Raw genomic sequence first — 26203 nt, 5'->3', positions numbered from 1 at the left:
TCTCTCCATCCTTCTCCATCTCTCTCACACACACTCTTCATCTATATCCCTCTCTCCCCATCCCCTGCTTCACGCTGATGCGTGCAATGGTTGACAGTAGCTCATGAACAATTTGCCCCGCTCCCTCAATCTCCATCTTTCCCTCCTTCTCCTCTCTTCCTCTCCATCCCTTGCTTCTTGCTGTGGTTGACAGTAGCTCATGAGAACTCTCTCAGCAGCCTCCGCTGCTTGGCAGACACACAGCCAGTCCTTTCAGTTCCATACACCTCAGACAGGGAGGGGAAACTATTTACCCTCATCTCCTCCCGCACTGCGCACCTTGCTGTACATTCCTAGTGTGAGAGATAATGACGGCCCATAGGGCCCAGACCTGGCAACCCGTTGCTTATATGGCAACCGGTGACATTCCCGCACCAGGGCAGCAACTGTGGAACTTGGCGGTGGTTCTCACGCCCCCTCACACGATTTATTAACCCAACTTTCACAAGGAACAGTTCATCAGGTGAGAGAAATCAGAGGGTGGAAAGATGTCGGTGGAGGTCCAGGATCTAGTTATGAAAGGTTCTCTCTGTTGTCTGTAACACGGGAGACCTTCTCCACCTCATCTCCTCCGCCCTGTCTTTCTCTCCTCTTTTCTTTCTCCTTCTCACAGATCTGTCAGTTTCTTCACCGAAGCAACACAACACCCCCACAGACTGATTAAGAGGACTCCTCCACACCACACATCACCATTAGTAAGGACACTAGACACCCACTCCTACACCACAGATAGAACTAGATCTGTGTCCAGTACTAGACACTACACAGTCCTCAGTCAATTCTGAATCATGAGCAGCTTCTAGCCTAAATATAGCCTCTCTGTCAATCTATACTAGAGCCTACTGAGCGTGGATAACCCACACTCGATGGGTTATTAATTAAGTCCTATTAATACAGTGGACTGACTGGTAGAAGGTAGGAGGTCTGCACTGTGCCCAGTGTGTTCTGTATACTGTAATGAATCACGCACACACACACACACACACACACACACACACACACACACACACACACACACACACACACACACACACACACACACACACACACACACACACACGGTTCCTAGGCATTTTATACTGTAATAATACTGTCAGTGTCCTCCAGTCTCGCCAGAATTCCAAGGGAGAGCCAGAGAGCCAGAGTCAGGGTTGGCATTAGGGTTGGCAGCCAACAAGGCCAGACAGTAGACTAGGCAGAGGGCAGCAAGCTGGCATAGAGACTAGTTAAGTCAGCACTATGACTTTGAAGGTATTCAAGTGTGTGTGTTTGAGAGAGAGAGAGAGAGAGAGAGAGAGAGAAAAGTCTGTGTGTTTGAGAGAGAGAGAAAAGTATGTGTGTTTGAGAGAGAGAGAGAGAGAGAGAGAGAGAGAGGAAAGTGTGTGTGTTTGAGAGAGAGAGAAAAGTGTGTGTGTTTGAGAGAGAGAGAGAGAGAGAGAGAGAGAGATAAAAGTATGTGTGTTTGAGAGAGAAGTATGTGTGTTTGAGAGAGAGAACGAGAGAGAAAAGTGTGTGTGTTTGAGAGAGAGAGAGAGAGAGAGAGAGAAAAGTATGTGTGTTTGAGTGAGAGAGAGAGAGAGAGAGAGAGAGAGAGAGAGAGAGAGAGAAAAGTGTGTGTGTGCGTGTGAAAGAGAGAAATATGTGAAAGAGAGATGTGTGTTTATACTGTATTTTTATGTGTGTGTACATGTACGTACGTGTGTGTGTGTGTGTGATACCATGTCTCACCTGGAAGCGGTGAAAGTCGGCAGGTTTAAAGTCGTTGGGGGAGCAGCCGCACCAGTCCACTATGTGTTTGTACTGACACTTACAGCCCAGCTTCCTGTTCCAGTTCGTGATGCGCAGGTTGTTGTCCACCATGCTCTCACAGTGAGCACTGTTCTCCAGCACCGTATGGAAGAACGACTGAGGAGAGAGAGAGAGAGAGAGAGAGAGAGAGAGAGAGTGGGTGAAGTGTAGTGTAGGCGGAGGAGAGGAGAATGAAGGATGACGTGGACACCTGGAACACTTAACCACAAACATCTCCTGTTCCTCAAACCATCTCCTCCAAGCCCTTACGTAGTGAGTGTCCTTAGGACTGCTGTGTCTAGGTGTGTCGAGCAGAAGTATATAGTTGTATGTGCGTGTGTGTGTTTTTGTGTGCATACTGTGTTCTTACCTCGGCGGGCAGCAGTGTGTAAGTATAGAAGCGCTTCATGTTGGTGACCAGGTCGTCTTGGGAGTTTATAACGTACTCCACGAACGGACGATTGAGCAGGAACCAATCAGAACCGCCGTCCACAGAAATGCCTTCTGGGATTTTGCGGTCGCCAAGTCGCCACATGTGGGTGTCGCACTCAAAGAAAAGCCGGTCCAGACCTTGTTTGCGGATAAACCTGGTTGACCAAAAACACACGACCATGGTTAAACCTGGAGCGACCACAAACACACAACCACACTAACATGGTTAAGTTGGATTCTTTTACACAAAACCACTAACTTGATTTGATTCATATAAACGTATGTTACACTCAACTATATACACTTATTTTTGCTTAATTGGTCCTTTATTTAACCAGATGGTCTCTTGAGAAACCTCTTTTTCCAGAGACTGGGAGAAAGCAAGGGCATTTATTTTTTATTTTTTTAACTGCTCTCTCACTGCTGCTGTTTACAGAAATGCATACAAACTGAACAAAACATCTCTGTGGTGACATGTTTATCAACATTTACAAACAAAGTTCCATATACCCTCGTGGTTAGTATATGTTGTTTGGGAAACATGATTGTATTTTCGATGTTCACCAATTTCCCTTCACGGTATACACTCAGTATACCCTCCTAGTAGCTTTGAGAGAGCATAGGGAGATGGACATCATCCTATACATGTTTCCCTCACACACTAACAACGTGTGACTCAAATGAAGCACCAAGTGTTGCAGTAGGTGTCAAGTTCAGGTCAAAACAGACTGTTTCCCTAAGTCCTTGAAGGTCTTAAAGCCAGCTGCTATCCACCACAGAAACACACTTGTAGAACCTGTATACACCACCTTCTGATTCCTATAGAAACAGCTACAGTGGGAAGGAAACGTGTGGGAAGGAAAAAGAATGTGAACACTTTGGAATTATCTGGATTTCTGCATCAATTGGTCATCAAATTTGATCTGATCTTCATCTAAGTCACAACAATAGACACACATAGCGTGCTTAAACTAATAACACACCAATTATTGTATTTTTCTTGTCTATATTGAATACATCATTTAAACATACACAGTGTAGGTTGGGAAAAGTATGTGAACCACATAGGCTAATTACTTTTCCAAAAGCTAACTGGAGTCAGGAGTCAGCTAACCTGGAGTCCAATCAATGAGACGAGATTGGAGATGTTGTTTAGAGCTGCCCTGCCCTATAAAAAAACTCACAAAATGTGAGTTTGCTATTCACAGAAGCATTGCCTGATGTGAACCATGTCTCAAACAAAAGAGATCTCAGAAGACCCACGGTTAAGAATTGTTGACTTGCATAAAGCTGGAAAGGGTTACAAAAGTATCTCTAAAAAAACTTGATGTTCATCAGTCCACGGTAAAACAAATTGTCTATAAAAGGAGAAAGTTCTGCACTGTTGCTACTCTCCCTAGGAGTGTCCGTCCTGCAAAGATGACTGCAAGAGCACAGTGCAGAATGCTCAATGAGGTTAAGAAGAATCCTAGAGTGTCCGCTATAGACTTACAGAAATCTCTGGAACATGCTAACATCTCTGTTGTCTACGATACGTTAAACACTAAACAAGGAAGGTGTTCATGGGAGGGCACCACGGAAGAAGCCACTGCTGTCCAAAATAAACATTGTTGCACGTCTGAAATTTGCAAAAGAGCACCTGGATGTTCCACAGGATAAATATTCTGTGTACAGATGAAACTACAGTTGAGTTGTTTGGAAGGAATACACAACACTATGTGTGGAGGAAAAAAGGCACAGCACACCAACATCAAAACCTCATCCCAACTGTAAAGTATAGTGGAGGGAGCATCATGGTTTGGGGCTGCTTTGCTGCCTCAGGGCCTGGACAACTTGCTATCATTGACGGAAAAGTTTATCAAGACATTTCGCAGGTAATTAATATCTGTCCGCCAATTGAAGCTCAACAGAAGTTGGGTGACGCAACAGGACAACGACCCAAAACACAGAAGTAAATCAACAACAGAAGGGTTTCAACAGAAGAAAATACACCTTCTTGAGTGGCCCAGTCAGAGTCCTGACCTCAACCCGATTGAGATGCTGTGGCATGACCTCAAGAAAGCAGTTCACACCAGACAATCCAATAATATTGCTGAACTGAAACAGTTTATAGAAATAGTTTAAGCAGACTGTGTTTGTCTATTGTTGTGACCTAGATGAAGATCAGATCAAATTTTATGAACAATTTATGCAGAAATCCAGGTATTTCCAAAGGGTTCACATACTTTTTCTTTACACTGTATATAGGAACAACCTTAATTAATCCACTATCCATCCTATCTCATGCCAGTAGTGGTTTTATTCAGTCAAGCCTGTCTAACTCCTGGCACACGCACACACACGCCATGGCACAGCACGACAGGCAGCCAGATTGTGATTGGTGTCAGTGTGTGTGTGTGTGTACCAGTGATTGGCATGTTATTTAGTAGCGTGATAGGGCATGGAGCGGGGCCGGGGCAGGGCTGGCAGGCAGCACCTCGCAACGGCAACAAGGGAAGGTTAATTAATAAAGCTACAGATGGAGCATAATTGGATTATGACTCAGTCACCGAGCTGGGGCAAGGAGGGTGTGTGTGTGTGTGTGTGACAGTGGAGGCTCATCAGAGGAGGAAGGGGAGGACATCCTCCTCAGCGATGTAAAAATAAAAAAGTGAGATATTAAAAGTGATCCTTTTAATAAATTATTTGGTGACGTGAATATATTTAGTATAGTTTTATCTTAAAACAGACTGTTTTGCAATGAAGGTTTACAGGAGCCTCAACAGCACTCTGTAGGGAAGCACCATGGTGTAGCCGGAGGACAGCTAGCTTCCGTCCTCCTCTCGGTACATTGACTTCGATACAAAACCTAGGAGGCTCATGGTTCTCACCCCCTTCCATAGACACATTACTTATGACAACTTCCGGAGGACGTCCTCCAACTTATCAGAGCTTTTGCAGTATGAACTGATATGTTGTCCACTCATTTAAAGGATCAGAGAATGAATCTAGTGCTGAAAGCATAAGCTACAGCTAGCTAGCACTGCAGTGCATAACATGTGGTGAGTAGTTGACTCAAAGAGAGAAAGACAATATTTGAACAGTTTTGAGCAAATTGATTTCTTAAAAAATGAAGGAGAAGCCAGAGAGAGAGCTATCGATATTTCATTGTTTTTTTCACTTTCACATACAGTGGGGAGAACAAGTATTTGATACACTGCCTATTTTGCAGGTTTTCCTACTTACAAAGCATGTAGAGGTCTGTAATATTTATCATAGGTACACTTCAACTGTGAGAGACGGAATCTAAAACAAAAATCCAGAAAATCACATTGTATGATTTTTAAGTAATTAATTAGCATTTTATTGCATTTCAACCGTTTGGACTAATGATTACACCCTAGATCAGCTAGATGCAGGCAAGAATGTGCAAGGCGGTATTGAATGTGTCACTGTCTGTCGCCTTGATTACTCGACCCGTCCCTCACTCTCCAAGAGTGTTCAAAGCTGTCATCAAGGCAAAGGGTGGCTACTTGAAGAATCTCAAATATAAAATATATTTTGATTTGTTTAACACTGTTTTGCTTACTACAAGATTCCATTTGTGTTATTTCATAGTTTTGATGTCTTCACTATTATTCTACAGTGTAGAAAATAGTTAAAATAAAGAAAAACCCTGGAATGAGTCGGTGTGTCCAAACTTTTGAATGGTACTGTACGTTGCAAACTTTCATTCATAGGCTAGGTTGTAGACACCTCATGATGGGTATAGGGGCAATTCATGTATTATTTGGTAACCTAAACCTATCAATGTTACATTGAACTGGGTGAATGGAATATAAATGATAGTGATCTAATATGCTGTAATAGATATAAGGCCATGCTCATAAAAATGATTTCTTTCTCCCTCATCTTAAACGGCACCGACCACCACTGGTGGGAATGAGTGAGAATACGAATAAGTGAACGTGTTTTAATGTGTCTGTGTCATGCTAGTGTGTGTGTGTGTGTGTGTGTGTGTGTGTGTGTGTGTGTGTGTGTGTGTGTGTGTGTGTGTGTGTGTGTGTGTGTGTGTGTGTGTGTGTGTGTGTGTGTGTGTGCATGCACCTGTATGTGGGTGTGTATTTATAAGTGTGTGTGCGTGTGCTTGTTAGATCTCACCTGGCGTTGTCTCTGCCGTGGGACTTGATGAAGTTCATGTCTCTGTACTTGGACAGGAAGGCCACCAGCTGGCTGTTGGTTCTGTTAACGACAACCAAGAGATTATTAGACACCAACCAATCAGTGGAAATGACAGCCAGGAAGATCATAATTACCAACCAATTAAAGAGAGAGAGGTAGAAACCATATGCCATATGATAGGGCAACAGCACTAGGGCAACACCCTGTCATCACTTTTCAAGGGTTGTCAAGGATACAAAGGGATAGTTGTTAAAGGGATAGTTCTCTATAAAAACCCAAGTATGCCAGCCATTTTCATGGACTCTCACTCATACAACTTGTCACGCCCTGACCTTAGAGAGACTTTTTAATTCTCTATTTGGTTCGGTCAGAGTGTGACTTGGGTGGGCAAATCTATGTTTTCATTTCTTTGTTGGCCTAGTATGGTTCCCAATCAGAGGCAGTTGTTTATCGTTGTCTCTGATTGTGGATCATAAATAGGCAGCCCTTTCCCACTGTCACGCCCTGGCCTTAGTTATCTTTGTTTTCTTTATTATTTTGGTTAGGCTGTGATATGGGTGATTTATGTGTTTTGTCTTGTCTAGGGGTTTTTGTAGATTTATGGGGTTGTGTTCAGTTTAGTTGCCTAGATTGGTTCTCAATCAGAGGCAGGTGTTTATTGTTGTCTCTGATTGGGAACCATATTTAGGCAGCCATATTCTTTGGGTATTTTGTGGGTGATTGTTTCCTATCTTTGTGTTTTATGCACCAGTTAGGACTGTTACGGTTTTCATGTTTATTGTTTTGTAGTTTATTCAGGTTTGAGTTTTCTGATTAAAGAACCATGAACTATAACCACGCTGCGTTTTGGTCCGCCTCTCCTTCCCAGGAAGAAAGCCGTGACACCCACCTTAGATTGTGGGATCTTGATTGTGTGCAGTTGCTTTCTGCACTGCATGTAGCTTTACATTCGTATTGTTGGTTTTTCGGTGTCATTTAAATAAAATAAAAAATGTACGCCTACCACGCTGCCCTTTGTCCCAATCCATCTTTAAACGACCGTGACACAACCGCCACTCACTTTTATGCTCAGTTTGTATTTGGGGTGAACTATTGCTTTAACGGAACATTTGATCATGTATTATTTAACTAACCACTATGATCAGGGCCCAGGGCTTTCCAGGACAGTTGGGCAGGAAAACGACTAACCCTAAGTACAAAGACAGTAAACATAACATCCATTTAACAGTTGGCTCAATAACCAACCCCACAGGCACTATACAATACAGCAGTCCAGTGGAGTCTAACCCATTCTACGCAGCCCAGCCAGGCTAAAAGCTTCTCCTCTGCAGTGCAAGCCATCATTACCACAGTCAAAGGTATTCTCAACAACACAGATGTCTGCAGAGTGTAAAGCAGGGTAGGGGGAGGCTGTCTGGGCCTTTAGATGACAGCTCAGTTTTCCTTTCTAAAAGAGCCTAAACTCTCCTAACAAAGCTGGGCTAGTGCAGGCTGAAGGGATGCATATTAATGCCATTTACTGATGAAGGAGCAATTTCACAGCCCCAAGGCTTTACTTAGCAGATGTAGTGGAACACACACACACACACACACACACACACACACACACACACACACACACACACACACACACACACACACACACACACACACACACACACACACACACACACACACACACACACACACACACACACACACACACACAAACACACACACACTGATGTTGTGTAGCAGAACACACACGCACACACACTGATGTTGTGTAGCAGAACACACGCACGCACACACACACACACACACCCACGCACACACACACACACACACACACACACTGATGTTGTGTAGGAGAACGCACGCACGCACACAAACACAGACAACACACACAGAGCATAGCACAGTGGGGGGAAATCCAGGTCACAGCATAGATTTGCCAGAGCTGTGCCATTGTGCCTGAGTGGTCACACAGTCTGTCCAGTGGGTCTGGCTGGTTTGCTGACTGACTGTCTGCCCCCAGGGTGCAGTCTCTGTCTCTCTGTCACTATCAGTCTGGCTGGATGGCATTCACACACACTGCCACCGTAGCCAGTACCACAGAATTACCAGCCAAGCCCATATCACAGCCTTGCAGCCACCCTTATACCAGAACCATAAAAACACCCTGCTACCCCTGCTACCCTGTTGGCATATGCCCTAATTGCGCACTCTTAGCAAAACATACTTTACTATACTATACTGTGCATGTACTGTACTATAATGTACTATTCTCTAATATACTGTACCTATACTATACTGTAATATGCTTTACAATACTGTAATGTACTGTGCTATACTGTACTATACAGTAATGTACTGTACTATACTGTACTGTACAGTACATATACTGTACTATACTACACTGTACCTATACTGTACTGTACTATACTATACGGTACCTATACCGTATAGTATAGTACAGTACAGTACATTATAGTACAGTACATAAAATGTGGAATTACTGGTCATGCTCTAGATTGGTTTATAAATTACCTATCAAATTGTACACAATGTGTAATGGAGGATGGTTGTATATCTGAGTCCATAGAGGTGTGCTCAGGTGTTCCACAAGGTTCTATTTTGGGCCCACTGTTGTTCGTTTTGTATATAAACAACATTGGGGATCTTATTGAAACAGCGGATGTTCATTTTTACGCAGATTATACTGTTCTTTATTCAAGTTGTAGTAGTTTATCTTTAGCTTTTGAAAATGCCCAAAGGGCATTTAACATCATACAACAGAATCTGTATGATTTAAAGCTGATTCTAAATTCAGGGTAAAACAAAATGCATGGTATTTTCAAATGCCAGACATGTTACAAATCATGTCATTGCTACATTGGCTGGACATACTATAGAGCAAGTTAAAGTGTACAAATATTTGGGTGTATGGGTTGATGATAAACTGAGCTTCACTGTGCATGTAGAGAACTTGATATGGAAGCTCAAGCTGAAAATAGGATTTTATTACCGGCATAAGGCTTGTTTTTCTTTTGAGGCCAGGAAGGAGCTGGTATGATGTACATTACTGTCGGTTTTAGATTTTAGTGATGTTATATATATATATGCAGGCCTCAGCCACTACCCTGAGAGCACTTGATTCAGTGTATCGTGCAGCCCTCAGGTTCATTCCAAATCAGAAACGTCTAACATATCATTGTGATCTCTACAGCGCTGTTGGCTGGTCGTCATTGCCCTTGCGTAGGCTTAAACACTGGTATACACTGATTTATAAGGCCATATTGGGTAAAATGCCATTGTATCTCTGTTCTTTTTTAGTCAGGTCAGTAAATAAATATAAATTATGGTCCCATTGATTTGCTTCTAAAAGTACCAAAAATTAGAACAGGTCATGGTAGAAATAGTTTTAGTTACTTAGGACCGTGGTCCTGGAATTCTCTGCTGAACATTTTAAAATGTGATGATCTAGTTTAGTTGGTGGAGTTTAAACACTTGATCGATGTATATATCATAGAATAGTGTAATTGTTTTTAGGCCAGCTGTTTTTAGTCAAGATGTTTGTGTTTTTAATGTAATATGTAATTGTTGTACTGTATGTGTGTTTATAGTTTTGTTTAATGTTATGTTAGTGTATGTAAGTTGTTTTGTCTGAAACGTTGTTCCCCCTGCTGCTATTGGACCAGGTCTCTCTTGGAAAAGAAATATTATCTCAATGAGAAAAAACCTGTATAAATAAAGGTCAAATATATATATATTTTTTAAACAATACTGTACTATACAGTAATATACTGTAATGTGCTATACTGTACTACACTGTACGGTACCTATACTGTACCTATACTGTACTATACAGTAATATACTGTAATGTGCTATACTGTACTACACTGTACGGTACCTATACTGTACCTATACTGTACTATACTGCACTATACTGTACCTATACTGTACTGCACTATACTGTACCTATACTGTACTGTACCTATACTGTACTGTACCTATACTGTACTGTACTATACTGTACTGTACTGCACTATACTGTACCTATACTGTACTGCACTATACTGTACCTATACTGTACCTCACTATATTGTACCTATACTGTACTGCACTATACTGTACCTATACTGTACTGCACTATACTGTACCTATACTGTACTGCACTATACTGTACTGCACTATACTGTACCTATACTGTACCTCATTATATTGTACCTATACTGTACTGCACTATACTGTACCTATACTGTACTGTACTATACTGTACTGCACTATACTGTACTGTACTATACTGTACCTATACTGTACTGTACTATACTGTACTATACAGTACCTGTACTGTATGGTGCCTATACTGTACTATACTGTACTATTGTGCTCTTACCACACTTGAATAGCTGGTAAGTCCATATCACAAGTTATTTCTGAATCAAAGTTGTGCATATACGTTTGGGTGGGTTACAACCTACAACTGACCAAAAGAGGGCGAGAGTCTATACTACATACCTATAGCGAGTCTTGTTAACATGTATACGGTTCCTAAAATCAGCTGGATAGTCTTTAGTAAATCAGCTGGATAGTCTTTAGTAAAGCAACTGTATAGTCTTTAGTAAATCAGCTGGATAGTCTTTAGTAAATCAGCTGGATAGTCTTTAGTAAAACAGCTGGATAGTCTTTAGTAAAGCAGCTGTATAGTCTTTCGTAAATCAGCTGGATAGTCTTTAGTAAATCAGCTGGATAGTCTTCAGTAAAACAGCTGGATAGTCTTTAGTAAATCAGCTGGTTAGTCTTTAGTAAATCAGCTGGTTAGTCTTTAGTAAATCAGCTGGTTAGTCTTTAGTAAATCAGCTGGATAGTGTTTAGTAAAGCAGCTGGATAGTCTTTAGTAAATCAGCTGGATAGTCTTTAGTAAATCAGCTGGATAGTATTTAGTAAATCAGCTGGTTAGTCTTTAGTAAATCAGCTGGATAGTCTTTAGTAAAGCAGCTGTATAGTCTTTAGTAAATCAGCTGGATAGTCTTTAGTAAATCAGCTGGATAGTATTTAGTAAATCAGCTGGTTAGTCTTTAGTAAATCAGCTGGATAGTCTTTAGTAAAGCAGCTGTATAGTCTTTAGTAAATCAGCTGGTTAGTCTTTAGTAAATCAGCTGGTTAGTCTTTAGTAAAACAGCTGTATAGTCTTTAATAAAGCAGCTGGATAGTCTTTAGTAAAGCAGCTGGATAGTCTTAGTAGAGCAGCTGGACAGTCTTTAGTAAAGCAGCTGTATAGTCTTTAGTAAAGCAGCTGGATAGTCTTTAGTAAATCAGCTGGATAGTCTTTAGTAAATCAGCTGGTTAGTCTTTAGTAAATCAGCTGGTTAGTCTTTAGTAAAGCAGCTGGATAGTCTTTAGTAAATCAGCTGGTTAGTCTTTAGTAAAGCAGCTGGATAGTCTTTAGTAAATCAGCTGGTTAGTCTTTAGTAGAGCAGCTGGATTGTCTTTAGTAAATCAGCTGGATAGTCTTTAGTAAATCAGCTGGATAGTCTTTAGTAAATCAGCTGGATAGTCTTTAGTAAATCAGCTGGATAGTCTTTAGTAAAACAGCTGGATAGTCTTTAGTAAAGCAGCTGTATAGTCTTTAGTAAATCAGCTGGATAGTCTTTAGTAAATCAGCTGGATAGTCTTTAGTAAAACAGCTGGATAGTCTTTAGTAAAGCAGCTGTATAGTCTTTAGTAAAGCAGCTGTATAGTCTTTAGTAAATCAGCTGGATAGTCTTTAGTAAATCAGCTGGTTAGTCTTTAGTAAATCAGCTGGATAGTCTTTAGTAAATCAGCTGGTTAGTCTTTAGTAGAGCAGCTGGATTGTCGTTAGTAAATCAGCTGGATAGTCTTTAGTAAATCAGCTGGATAGTCTTTAGTAAATCAGCTGGATAGTCTTTAGTAAATCAGCTGGATAGTCTTTAGTAAAACAGCTGGATAGTCTTTAGTAGAGCAGCTGGACAGTCTTTAGTAAGGCAGCTGTATAGTCTTTAGTAAAGCAGCTGGATAGTCTTTAGTAAATCAGCTGGATAGTCTTTAGTAAATCAGCTGGATAGTCTTTAGTTAAGCAGCTGGATAGTCTTTAGTAAATCAGCTGGATAGTCTTTAGTAAATCAGCTGGTTAGTCTTTAGTAAAGCAGCTGGATAGTATTTAGTAAATCAGCTGGATAGTCTTTAGTAAAGCAGCTGGTTAGTCTTTAGTAAAGCAGCTGTATAGAATTTTTGTAAAGCAGCTGGATAGTCTTTAGTAAATCAGCTGGATAGTCTTTAGTAAAACAGCTGGATAGTCTTTAGTAAATCAGCTGTATAGTCTTTAATTAATCAGCTGGTTAGTCTTTAGTTAAGCAGCTATATAGTCTTTAATTAAGCAGCTGGATAGTCTTTAGTAAAACAGCTGTATAGTCTTTAGTTAAGCAGCTGGATAGTCTTTAGTAAAGCAGCTGTATAGAATTTTAGTAAAGCAGCTGGATAGTCTTTAGTAAATCAGCTGTATAGTCTTTAATTAAGCAGCTGTATAGTCTTAGTAGAGCTGTATAGTCTTTAATTAAGCAGCTGGTTAGTCTTTAGTAAAACAGCTGTATAGTCTTTAGTAAAGCAGCTGTATAGTCTTAGTAGAGCAGCTGGACAGTCTTAGTAGAGCAGCTGGACAGTCTTAGTAGAGCAGCTGGATAGTCTTTAGTAGAGCAGCTGCATAGTCTTAGTAGAGCAGCTGGACAGTCTTAGTAGAGCAGCTGGACAGTCTTTAGTAGAGCAGCTGGACAGTCTTTAGTAGAGCAGCTGGACAGTCTTAGTAGAGCAGCTGGTTAGTCTTTAGTAGAGCAGCTGGACAGTCTTAGTAGAGCAGCTGGACAGTCTTAGTATAGCAGCTAGTTAGTCTTTAGTAGAGCAGCTGGACAGTCTTAGTAGAGCAGCTAGACAGTCTTTAGTAGAGCAGCTGGATAGTATTTGGTAGAGCAGCTGGTTAGTCTTTAGTAGAGCAGCTGGACAGTCTTACTAGAGCAGCTGGACAGTCTTAGTAGAGCAGCTGGTTAGTCTTTAGTAGAGCAGCTGGACAGTCTTAGTAGAGCAGCTGGACAGTCTTAGTAGAGCAGCTGGTTAGTCTTTAGTATAGCAGCTGGACAGTCTTAGTAGAGCAGCTGGTTAGTCTTTAGTAGAGCAGCTGGACAGTCTTAGTAGAGCAGCTGGACAGTCTTAGTAGAGCAGCTGGACAGTCTTTAGTAGAGCAGCTGGACAGGCTTTAGTAGAGCAGCTGGACAGTCTTTGGGAAAGGCCTCCCGAGTGGTGCAACATTCTAAGACACCTCAGTGGTAGAGGCGTCATTACAGACATCCTGTTTCGATTCCAGGCTGTATCACAACAGGCCGTGATTGGGAGTCCCATAGGGCAAAGCACAATTGGCCCAGCGTCGTCCGGGTTTGGCCGGTGTAGACCGTTATTGTAAATAAGAATTAGTACTTAACTGACTTGCCTAGTTAAATAAAGGTTCCAATAAAACCAGGGGGTTAGACAAGAGGATAAAAGCAAGACAACACAGCCTGTCTTGAAGAGAAAAGCCTGGAAAGAGATCCTCACTCTGGGACAAAACAACCATGTAACTTATCCCTCCCTCCTCCATACCAGCCCCCCGGGCAGACACACAGACACCACTACTAGGGTGAGGGGGAGAGGGTATTTGGGCTGGGCCTTTCAGGCTCATCCATGCGGATGGGAGGACATTATCAGAGAATTAGACAGGGAATAATGCCTGTTTCTCTCCTCAGCCTTCAGCCTATACAGACACACTGATTCCAACATAGCAGCAGACCAGGGCTAACCCTGCACTCCTTAGAATTGGTGCTCTATGGCTGTAGCATATTGTAGGGATTGTCCCTTCATTCCTTACATAGTATCAGTGGAGAAGATGACCATAGGGTGGGTCATAGCCTGGTTTTTCTTTTGGAGGTACTATGACTGTAGCATAGACTGGTTGGCTTCATTCTACACTCACATGACAGTTGAATTGAACTGAATTGAAGAGAGCTGCCCAAGGCAAGTATAATCTATCAACACTGGGGCCCCACAAGGGTGCGTTCTGAGCCCTCTCCTGTACTCCCTGTTCACCCACGACTGCGTGGCCACGCACGCCTCCAACTCAATCATCAAGTTTGCGGACGACACAACAGTGGTAGGCTTGATTACCAACAACGACGAGACGGCCTACAGGGAGGAGGTGAGGGCCCTCGGAGTGTGGTGTCAGGAAAATAACCTCACACTCAACATCAACAAAACTAAGGAGATGATTGTGGACTTCAGGAAACAGCAGAGTGAACACCCCCTATCCACATCGATGGAACAGTAGTGGAGAGGGTAGCAAGTTTTAAGTTCCTCGGCATACACATCACAGACAAACTGAATTGGTCCACTCACACAGACAGCATCGTGAAGAAGGCGCAGCAGCGCCTCTTCAACCTCAGGAGGCTGAAGAAATTCGGCTTGTCACCAAAAGCACTCACAAACTTCTACAGATGCACAATCGAGAGCATCCTGGCGGGCTGTATCACCGCCTGGTATGGCAACTGCACCGCCCTCAACCGTAAGGCTCTCCAGAGGGTAGTGAGGTCTGCACAACGCATCACCGGGGGCAAACTACCTGCCCTCCAGGACACCTACACCACCCGATGCTACAGGAAGGCCATAAAGATCATCAAGGACATCAACCACCCGAGCCACTGCCTGTTCACCCCGCTGTCATCCAGAAGGCGAGGTCAGTACAGGTGCATCAAAGCTGGGACCGAGAGACTGAAAAACAGCTTCTATCTCAAGGCCATCAGACTGTTAAACAGCCACCACTAACATTGAGTGGCTACTGCCAACACACTGTCAATGACACTGACTCAACTCCAGCCACTTTAATAATGGGAATTGATGGGAAATGATGTAAATATATCACTAGCCACTTTAAACAATGCTACCTTATATAATGTTACTTACCCTACATTATTCATCTCATATGCATACGTATATACTGTACTCTATATCATCGACTGCATCCTTATGTAATACATGTATCACTAGCCACTTTAACTATGCCACTTTGTTTACATACTCATCTCATATGTTATACTGTACTCGATATCATCTACTGTATCTTGCCTATGCTGCTCTGTACCATCACTCATTCATATATCCTTATGTACATATTCTTTATCCCCTTACACTGTGTATAAGACAGTAGTTTTTTGGAATTGTTAGTTAGATTACTTGTTCGTTATTACTGCATTGTCGGAACTAGAAGCACAAGCATTTCGCTACACTCGCATTAACATCTGCTAACCATGTGTATGTGACAAATAAAATTTGATTTGATTTGATTTGATCTATCACAGAGTGTTCTTATTTTTTGATTGTATCACTGTACGGCCTTGTAGATGAGCAGGAGTTGATTGATGACCAGAGTGTTGTGGGTTAATGTATGTAAATATTGTCTAAATTAGGAAACTTGAGTCAAATCCAAGAAGTGGTCCAAAAAGCACTTGCTAAGCGAAGATATTACTGTCTGCTACGCCAACGTGTAACCCCTCTCTTTCCCCCTTCTCTTCTGTCTCTTCTATCACTCCCTCTCTCTCTCCATCTCTCTCCTGATGGGCCTATAAAAACCTCCAGTGTCAGCCCTTTCCTCCGCCACATCACCGCCATGCAAATGAAGAGAAGAAGAGGAGACCGACAGGAAGAAAGAAACGGCTCACCAGCACACCACAAACACATCCACTCACACAGTGGCAGACGCAAGCATACACCCACATTATGCAAACACAGACATACACAAGGCATTATGCACACACACACACACCACAAACACATCCACTCACACAGTGGCAGACGCAAGCATACACCCACATTATGCAAACACAGACATACACAAGGCATTATGCACACACACACACACCACAAACACATCCACTCACACAGTGGCAGACGCAAGCATACACCCACATTATGCAAACACAGACATACACAAGGCATTATGCACACACACACACACACCACAAACACATCCACTCACACAGTGGCAGACGCAAGCATACACCCACATTATGCAAACACAGACATACACAAGGCATTATGCACACACACACACACACCACAAACACATCCACTCACACAGTGGCAGACGCAAGCATACACCCACATTATGCAAACACAGACATACACAAGGCATTATGCACACACACACACACACCACAAACACATCCACTCACACAGTGGCAGACGCAAGCATACACCCACATTATGCAAACACAGACATACACAAGGCATTATGCACACACACACCACAAACACATCCACTCACACAGTGGCAGACGCAAGCATACACCCACATTATGCAAACACAGACATACACAAGGCATTATGCACACACACACACACACACACACACACACACACCACAAACACTTCCACTCACACAGTGGCAGACGCAAGCATACACCCACATTATGCAAACACAGACATACACAAGGCATTATGCACGCACGCACGCAAACACACACACACACACACACACACACACACACACACACACAAAAAGCACGGGCTCACAGTTACACTCACACACACACTTGAGAGCACATAGACAGACAGACAAAAAGACAGACACTGTACTTTAATGTTCGAGCATCAAAGTCAGAACTATTCTCACCGTTCGCACACTATCCCATAATATCTATGACAAGCACATATCTACATGGCAACAGACTAAAAGTAAGCTCTTTCAGAAACATAAATATTCCCCTGAACATTTCCCTGACAGGGTGAACACAAACAGTAGGTGTCTCCTGAGCCTGTGTATACAAACCGTGTATATTAACCAACCACACGTGTTGGACTATAAAACAACACAGGGCAACCACTTCTTTCTTTATACCTTCCACCTTAGCTCCAAGTGTTGGACACACAAGGTCCAGTTTCCTTTTTCACAATGGCGATTACAGCAACTGGTGGCCATCTGGGGGAAAGTATGTGATCGAAGTCTATGAGGGACTAATGACCTTGAGGTTCACAATGGTGTGTATGTGTGACACTCGTCCCTCGGTGGAATGAGTTTTAAACTCTTCTTCTCTTGCCCTCCAGCATTCCAACTACCTCCACAGACAGGTGGCCTCTGTCCCAAGCACCTGGAGGATGGCTACCATCTGGGGCGGTGCCACACACACACACGCACACACACACACACACACACGCACGCACGCACACACACACACACACACACACACACACACAAACACACACACACACACACACACACACAAACACTACCCGTTGGAAAGTCAATACATATTGACCTAGGGGCAATTAACATGCAATCAGTTCATCATGTAACCTATTCAACTGAGTAAGTAAGCCAGGAGAGGGATTGGAGTTCGTGGGGAACAAATCTGTAATCACCTTAAGAAGAACCGGAGATCTACTGTGATTGATCTATTTAAGTTGTTTAGCTCGGGTCTTTGTTGTAAGTCTGCAGTGGTTGTACAGTGAATGTGACAGTATGGATTCCCTGAGGGCCTATGGGGTTATATAGCTGTGTGTCTACTGTCTGGTAGTTATTCAGATGCCTTTTGGTACTGTATCCATAACATGACCAAACTGGTGTTGAAAGCGTTCAGTTCTGTAACGTCAGAGTCCTTTCATGTCAGGTCACACAGGGACGTGAGCACGTGAAGTAGTATTTCTCCTGGCCACTCAACCCTAACCAGCTTGATAGCTTCGAAGGAGAAGCGGCCCAAAACATCCTGCAACACCAAGACGTTCCATTAAATCCAATTTGCTGTCAACACAGCTGCTGTTCCTTCCGTACTTAAACATAGACAGAGCACTTGACTTTTCCCACATTTTGTTACATTACAACCTTATTCTAAAATTGATTAAATAAATAAAAATGTCCTCATCAGCCTAGACACAATACCCCATAATGACGAAGTAAAAACAGGTTTAGACATTTTTGCTAATTTATCACAAATGTAAAAAAGTGTTCAGACCTTTTGCTATTAAACATTTAGCTCAGGTGCATCCTGTTTCCATTGATCATCCTTGACATGTTTCTACAACTTGATTGGACATGATTTAGAAAGACACACACCAATCTATATAAGGTCGCATAGTTGATAGTGCATGTCAGAGCAAAAACCAAGACATGATGTCAAAGGAATAGATGAACAGAGCAAAGTATAGAGAGATCCTTGATGAAAAACTGCTCCAGACCTCAGACTGGGGCCGAAGGTTCACCTTCCAACAGGACAACGACCCTAAGCACACAGCCAAGACAATGCAGGAGTGGCTTCAGGACAAGTCTCTGAATGTCCTTGAGTGTCCCAGCCAGAGCCCAGACTTGAACCCAATTGAACATCTCTGGAGAGACCTGAAAATAGCTGTGCAGCAACGCTCCCCATCCAACCGGACAGAGAGGATCTGCAGAGAAAAATGGGAAAAACTCCCCAAATACAGGTGTGCCAAGCTTGTAGTGTCATAACCAAGACGACATGAAGCTGTAACCGCTGCCAAATGTGCTACAACAAAGTACTGAGTAAAGGGTCTGAATACGGAATACTTTTGCAAAAATGTTGATAAACCTGTTTTTGCTTTTTCATTATGGGGTATTGTGTGTAGATTGATGAGGGGGGGAAATGGCATCCTTTTTAGAATAAGGCTGTAACGTAACAAAATGTGGAAGTCAAGGGGTCTTGAATACTTTCCGAATGCACAGTAGGTCAACTATCTGGAAAATCTTGCTCCTCCACCCCAGTCACCTGATGGGGTAGTCTGCAGCGCTGAAGTTAATGAAGACGTCCCAGCTCCAGTCGGTCATGGTGATCAGGTCTGACATGCTGCTAGCCTCTACCCCCCACCATCCTAACCCTCACCCCCTACCCCCCTGTCACCTCCACCCCAGTCACCTGATGGGGTAGTCTGCAGCGCTGATGTTGATGAAGAAGTCCCAGCTCCAGTCGGTCATGGTGATGAGGTCTGCCATGCTGCTAGCCTCTACCCCCCACCATCCTAACCCTCACCTCCTACCCCCCTGTCACCTCCACCCCAGTCACCTGATGGGGTAGTCTGCAGCGCTGAGGTTGATGAAGAAGTCCCAGCTCCAGTCGGTCATGGTGATGAGGTCTGCCATGCTGCGGAGGTACATGGTGAGCAGGCTGGCACCGCCCCAGATGGTAGCCATCCTCCAGGGTGTCACCCTCACGTTGGGGTACTGGGAGGCCAGGGCCTGCACCTGTCTGTGAAGGTAGTTGGAGCGCTGGAGGGGGAGAGAAGAGGAAGTGTTTAAAATGTTTCAAAACTCATTCCACGGAGGGCCAAATGTCTGCAGGTTTTTTCTACACCCGTGGACTTGATTGATGAATTAAGGTTACTGGTTAGTAAGGAACTCCCCTCACCTAGGTATCTAGGTCTTAATTGAAAGGAAAACCCAAAAATCAGCAGACACTAGGCTCTCCATGGAATGAGTTGGACACCCCTGGTTTAAGACAATATCCTACGTAGGATAGGATAATGGTATCCAGGGCTCTCCAACCCTGTTCCTTGAGAGATACTGTCTAGCACACTTGATTCCAGGGCTGGTCCTTGACGTTCTGCCACCATAGGCAAGACCAAAAAACAGACGTCTATGATTGGTGATGATTGGTGATCCGGACAGGACCAAAAACCAAAGTCTGTGGAAGTCAAGGCTGGTCCGGAACTGCACCCCAAAAATATGTCCAAAAGGCGTCTGCTTCGGTCTATGATTACCGAGGTGTTGCCTGAAATTGAATTTTATGAATGCCCATCTATGTGGTAAGCCTACCATAATGGGCTGGCAGGTAGCCTAGGTAGCCTAGTGGTTAGAGCGTTGGACTAGTAACCAGAAGGTTGCAAGATCAAATCCCTAAGCTGACAAGGTACAAATCTGTCGTTCTGCCCCTGAACAGGCAGTTAACCCACTGTTCCTAGGCCATCATTGAAAATAAGAATCTGTTCTTAACTGACTTGCCTAGTTACATAAAGGTAAAATAACATTTGTTGAACACCAAAAAATGACATCTGGACAGGTCCAAAAGACAAGGGCTCGTGCTTACTGGGGTGTCGGCCAGCAATGGAATTTTATGAATGTCCATCCATGTGGTAGAACCACAGTTAGTAAAACAGGCTGTCGCATTGGCTTTATTACTCCTGAATCCTGTGACGAATCGATTTGGCTATTTATGCTCTGAATTTCAGCTAGTAGCTTCCCAACTTTATCAGGAGTTGTCACCAACCTATTTGCAATGTGTTTACACAGCGGGAAATGCAGAAGTTTTTCTTTTTCAATGTGATCGGCTTGTCAAAAATGGACGGATACAAACGTACAAACCACTGACCATGGCAATGTGGTGAAACTCCTGGACAACAGTTTCCATATTGTCCATCTTACTTTGACCTGTCCAGTTCTTAGGATATGTCGTTTGTTAACATGACAACTCCTTTTTTGTGTCATTGAGCCCCATTTAGGTTAGGCTATTTGATCGGAGAAACCTACATGAGGTTAAAAAGTGTCCGTCTCATGACATTGCCATACATTTCTATCTCCAGCCTGTAGGTTATAGAAGGCCACATACATTTCTATCTCCAGCCTGTAGGTTATAGAAGGCCACATACATTTCTATCTCCAGCCTGTAGGCTATAGAAGGCCACATACATTTTATCTCCAGCCTGTAGGTTATAGAAGGCCACATACATTTCTATCTCCAGCCTGTAGGCTATAGATGGCCACATACATTTCTATCTCCAGCCGGTAGGTTATAGAAGGCCACATACATTTTATCTCCAGCCTGTAGGTTATAGAAGGCCACATACATTTTATCTCCAGCCTGTAGGTTATAGAAGGCCACATACATTTTATCTCCAGCCTGTAGGTTATAGAAGGCCACATACATTTCTATCTCCAGCCTGCAGGCTATAGAAGGCCACATACATTTCTATCTCCAGCCTGTAGGCTATAGAAGGCCACATACATTTTATCTCCAGCCTGTAGGCTATAGAAGGCCACATACATTTTATCTCCAGCCTGTAGGTTATAGAAGGCCACATACATTTTATCTCCAGCCTGTAGGTTATAGAAGGCCACATACATTTTATCTCCAGCCTGTAGGTTATAGAAGGCCACATACATTTCTATCTCCAGCCTGCAGGCTATAGAAGGCCACATACATTTCTATCTCCAGCCAGTAGGCTATAGAAGGCCACATACATTTTATCTCCAGCCTGTAGGCTATAGAAGGCCACATACATTTTATCTCCAGCCTGTAGGTTATAGAAGGCCACATACATTTTATCTCCAGCCTGTAGGCTATAGAAGGCCACATACATTTTATCTCCAGCCTGCAGGCTATAGAAGGCCACATACATTTTATCTCCAGCCTGTAGGCTATAGAAGGCCACATACATTTTATCTCCAGCCTGCAGGCTATAGAAGGCCACATACATTTTATCTCCAGCCTGTAGGCTATAGAAGGCCACATACATTTTATCTCCAGCCTGTAGGTTATAGAAGGCCACATACATTTTATCTCCAGCCTGTAGGTTATAGAAGGCCACATACATTTTATCTCCAGCCTGTAGGTTATAGAAGGCCACATACATTTTATCTCCAGCCTGTAGGTTATAGAAGGCCACATACATTTCTATCTCCAGCCTGTAGGTTATAGAAGGCCACATACATTTTTATCTCCAGCCTGTAGGCTATAGAAGGCCACATACATTTTATCTCCAGCCTGTAGGCTATAGAAGGCCACATACATTTTATCTCCAGCCTGTAGGCTATAGAAGGCCACATACATTTCTATCTCCAGCCTGTAGGTTATAGAAGGCCACATACATTTTATCTCCAGCCTGTAGGTTATAGAAGGCCACATACATTTTATCTCCAGCCTGCAGGCTATAGAAGGCCACATACATTTTATCTCCAGCCTGTAGGTTATAGAAGGCCACATACATTTTATCTCCAGCCTGCAGGCTATAGAAGGCCACATACATTTTATCTCCAGCCTGTAGGTTATAGAAGGCCACATACATTTTATCTCCAGCCTGCAGGCTATAGAAGGCCACATACATTTTATCTCCAGCCTGTAGGCTATAGAAGGCCACATACATTTCTATCTCCAGCCTGTAGGTTATAGAAGGCCACATACATTTTATCTCCAGCCTGTAGGTTATAGAAGGCCACATACATTTTATCTCCAGCCTGCATACATTTTCTACCATATTCCATATCTGCTACGTTATGTTAGATCATTTTCTTGGATTGAACATTGTTGGAGCGCTGCAGAGATGCATCTCTCCAACAGCACCCTGGGGCGGCGCAGTGGGAATGGACGAGCTAAATATTCCACAAAGTGGGCGCTGCTTATCAAAGGGTGGCGTCACTGAAAAAAAAGTCAATTTGCCAATTGGTTGAAAGAATTTGTCATTGTCTTTGTGCAGAATTATGTGAGGTTTTATTTGCTGTTGATGGAGTTGCGTCTTGGTCAGTTTAGCTCAGAAAATGCCGCCCTCGTCAATCTGCTGCCATAGGCTGGTCTATATGTATATAGTAGTATGGGAGGTGGTAGATGGTAGTCTATAGGCTGGTCTATATGTATATAGTAGTATGGGAGGTGGTAGATGGTAGTCTATAGGCTGGTCTATATGTATATAGTAGTATGGGAGGTGGTAGATGGTAGTCTATAGGCTGGTCTATATGTATATAGTAGTATGAGAGGTGGTAGATGGTAGTCTATAGGCTGGTCTATATGGATATAGTAGTATGGGAGGTGGTAGATGGTAGTCTATAGTCTTACCTGGTCTATATGCATATAGTAGTAGTGTGAGGTGGTAGATGGTAGTCTATAGTCTTACCTGGTCTATATGTATATAGTAGTAGTGTGAGGTGGTAGATGGTAGTCTATAGTCTGGTCTATATGTATATAGTAGTAGTGTGAGGTGGTAGATGGTTGTCTATAGTCTTACCTGGTCTATATGTATATAGTAGTAGTGTGAGGTGGTATATGGTAGTCTATAGTCTTACCTGGTCTATATGTATATAGTAGTAGTGTGAGGTGGTAGATGGTAGTTTATAGTCTGGTCTATATGTATATAGTAGTAGTGTGAGGTGGTAGATGGTAGTCTATAGTCTGGTCTATATGTATATAGTAGTAGTGTGAGGTGGTAGATGGTAGTCTATAGTCTTACCTGGTCTATATGTATATAGTAGTAGTGTGAGGTGGTATATGGTAGTCTATAGTCTTACCTGGTCTATATGTATATAGTAGTAGTGTGAGGTGGTAGATGGTAGTCTATAGTCTTACCTGGTCTATATGTATATAGTAGTAGTGTGAGGTGGTAGATGGTAGTCTATAGTCTTACCTGGTCTATATGTATATAGTAGTAGTGTGAGGTGGTATATGGTAGTCTATAGTCTTACCTGGTCTATATGTATATAGTAGTAGTGTGAGGTGGTATATGGTAGTCTATAGTCTTACCTGGTCTATATGTATATAGTAGTAGTGTGAGGTGTGGTAGATGGCCTTGAAAAGTCTCTGGAACTGTCGTGAGGCTCTGCCGTGGACCACCAGGACGAAGGCTATCCGGACGGGGGCCGACGGTGGGCCCTCTGACGAGTCCTCCTCCCACGCCACGTTGGCATTGGCCTTACCTGAACAACACAAGGATACCGTACAGAGACAGGTTGTTAGTCATTCATACAGAGAATAAAACATGTACCTGTATGTAGAACTCTCTGACGAGTCTTCCTCCCAGACGCTGACAATTGCCTTACGTGGACAGAATAATAACACACACATTAGGTTTCATCGTCTATACTTCATACACTGGAAGGTGTACTGAACATGTGGCGCAGTGACTCTGTTACTGTGCTGTTACTGTGCATACTATGAAGTAGAAGAAGCATGTCACAAGGAGATGAGTTCACTATGTGACCATAGAGTTATTTGGACCATGACCAGCAAGGCCACAAGATAGGAATAGGAATCCTAGAACCATTCCTTTGGGTTTGGGGTGGAGTTCACTTGATCGTGTGTCATCATTGCTCTGTACCACAGTCCCAGAATAAGACTTGGGAGTAAGTAGACAATGACTATTCCAACTCACAACCACACAATCAAACAATTCCAGCTCTCTCCAGAAACCGTCCAAAAAGCCACACAGATTCATATAGTGTTTTCTTTCATTCTAATAGGAAACGCCTTTAAAAAAAGATTTCCGCTCAGAGCCTCTCTCTTGGTCTTGTATTGTGTTCTCCATCAGCAAATAAGTACTAGGGGAATACAATCCAGCACCATTATTACATATGGTGGTTGTTTTGTGTTCACAGGGCCTATGGAGTTACAGGAAACACAGAGCTTTATTGAGACGTTATGTTTGTTGACGACAGAGAGGACAAGGTTGTTCAGGAGATAATGGCAGTAATCTGGTCCTCTGTGTTGTGCGGGCAGGGGACTTGGTTTCCCAGACGGCAGTGGTGGACCATGTCACGACTCGCTATGGTCCCTGGATGGGCAGAAAAGAGGGGAGAAGATGGTGGGTGCTTTCACCCTCTTAGGGTGTGCTGTCCCAGGGGTAAAAAGGCTACAAGGCGCCCCTCCCGGTTCTCCCCTGTGTCTACAGCAGCGGGGGACGTGGTAAGTGTTTCAACCCCCTTAGGGTATGCTGTCCCAGGGGTAAAAAGATCACAAGGTGCCCCTCCCCTTCTGGCTCTCTCCCTGTGTCTGGACAAGCTAGGCTCTTACTGCTGCCCTGTAATTATCTCAATTGAAGGGCAGGACCTTTTGCTGGCTTGTATTTAAAGCCTAACAACAGGGGCGGGGCTACATTCATGCTCCCGTGACTCCAATTGGCCATGCCTCCTGTCCATCACTCAATCAGCCAATTCCCCCCCAATAATTATCGTTCTATTCATAGTTAGGTCCTAATGATCCTGCCTATTAATATGGAGTTTTGAAAGTGTGTGTGTGTGTTACTATGAAGCCTGGCTGTGCCTATGGGATACACACACACACACACACACACACACACACACACACAGTATCAGATTGAACAGTAATTGGTAGGCAGCTCGGGAGGTTCACTGGCTAGCATGGCACTAGGCTAATTGGCGGAGCGCTTCACCAAGCACTTTGAGGCTTGTGATATGCTAGCTAGCTGAACTAATGAGCCAATGTGTTGTGTGTCTCTACACCTACAGGGACTTGATAGGTCTAAAAATGCCAGACTGCCATATCCCTCTTTTTCCTCTCTCCTATCGCCATCAATCTTTCAAACTGCCTCTCCCTCATCTGCTATCAGCACTCTCTCTCTCCATCATTTCATTCTTCTCTCTCTCTCTCTCCATCTTGTGTAACTTCAGCAAGTCATGGCCGTCCATCTCAACCAGTCATGCGAGAGGTTGGAAGAGGAGAGGAGCAGAAATGTCCTTTTAGTTTCCAATATTAAAGTCCTTTAATGCAACATCTGCTCAGTACCACAAAGGATCCAACTAAAGTCTCACCTGACTGAGTATAACTATCTTGTACTTTGTTCTAGATATAGGTCTTATAGAACATAAATTAGGTTTTATTTTTTAATCAGCAAACAAGTGACTAAGCCTCGAATGATGTTACCGGCTACATATTTAGGGGTGACCGAGAACATGCAAGGTCATTGGCTGACAACTGACATCAACCAATGATGATGCCAGTTCCATCCAACATATTACAACCATGTAGACATTAGACAATA

The 26203-nt window shown here is 43.1% G+C and overlaps 1 protein-coding gene across 1 annotated transcript in view; it reads right to left on the bottom strand.

Annotated features, from left to right (window-relative positions):
* Nucleotides 1-26203, bottom strand: part of LOC116355514 (xylosyltransferase 1-like) — a 122326-nt gene that overhangs the window by 26782 nt on the left and 69341 nt on the right. The window contains exons 3-7 of the mRNA XM_031799824.1: nt 23950-24122; nt 19510-19712; nt 6400-6480; nt 2198-2414; nt 1768-1944 (exon numbers count right to left, since the gene is read on the bottom strand). Coding sequence (XP_031655684.1) covers nt 1768-1944; nt 2198-2414; nt 6400-6480; nt 19510-19712; nt 23950-24122 — 851 coding nt within the window. The remainder of the gene's footprint in view (nt 1-1767; nt 1945-2197; nt 2415-6399; nt 6481-19509; nt 19713-23949; nt 24123-26203) is intronic.

Source organism: Oncorhynchus kisutch, linkage group LG20 (genome assembly GCF_002021735.2).
Source record: "Oncorhynchus kisutch isolate 150728-3 linkage group LG20, Okis_V2, whole genome shotgun sequence".
Classification (NCBI taxonomy): Eukaryota; Metazoa; Chordata; class Actinopteri; order Salmoniformes; family Salmonidae; genus Oncorhynchus; species Oncorhynchus kisutch.
Note: the sequence above shows the minus strand (reverse complement) of the source record. Positions and strands in the feature narration are given on the sequence as shown.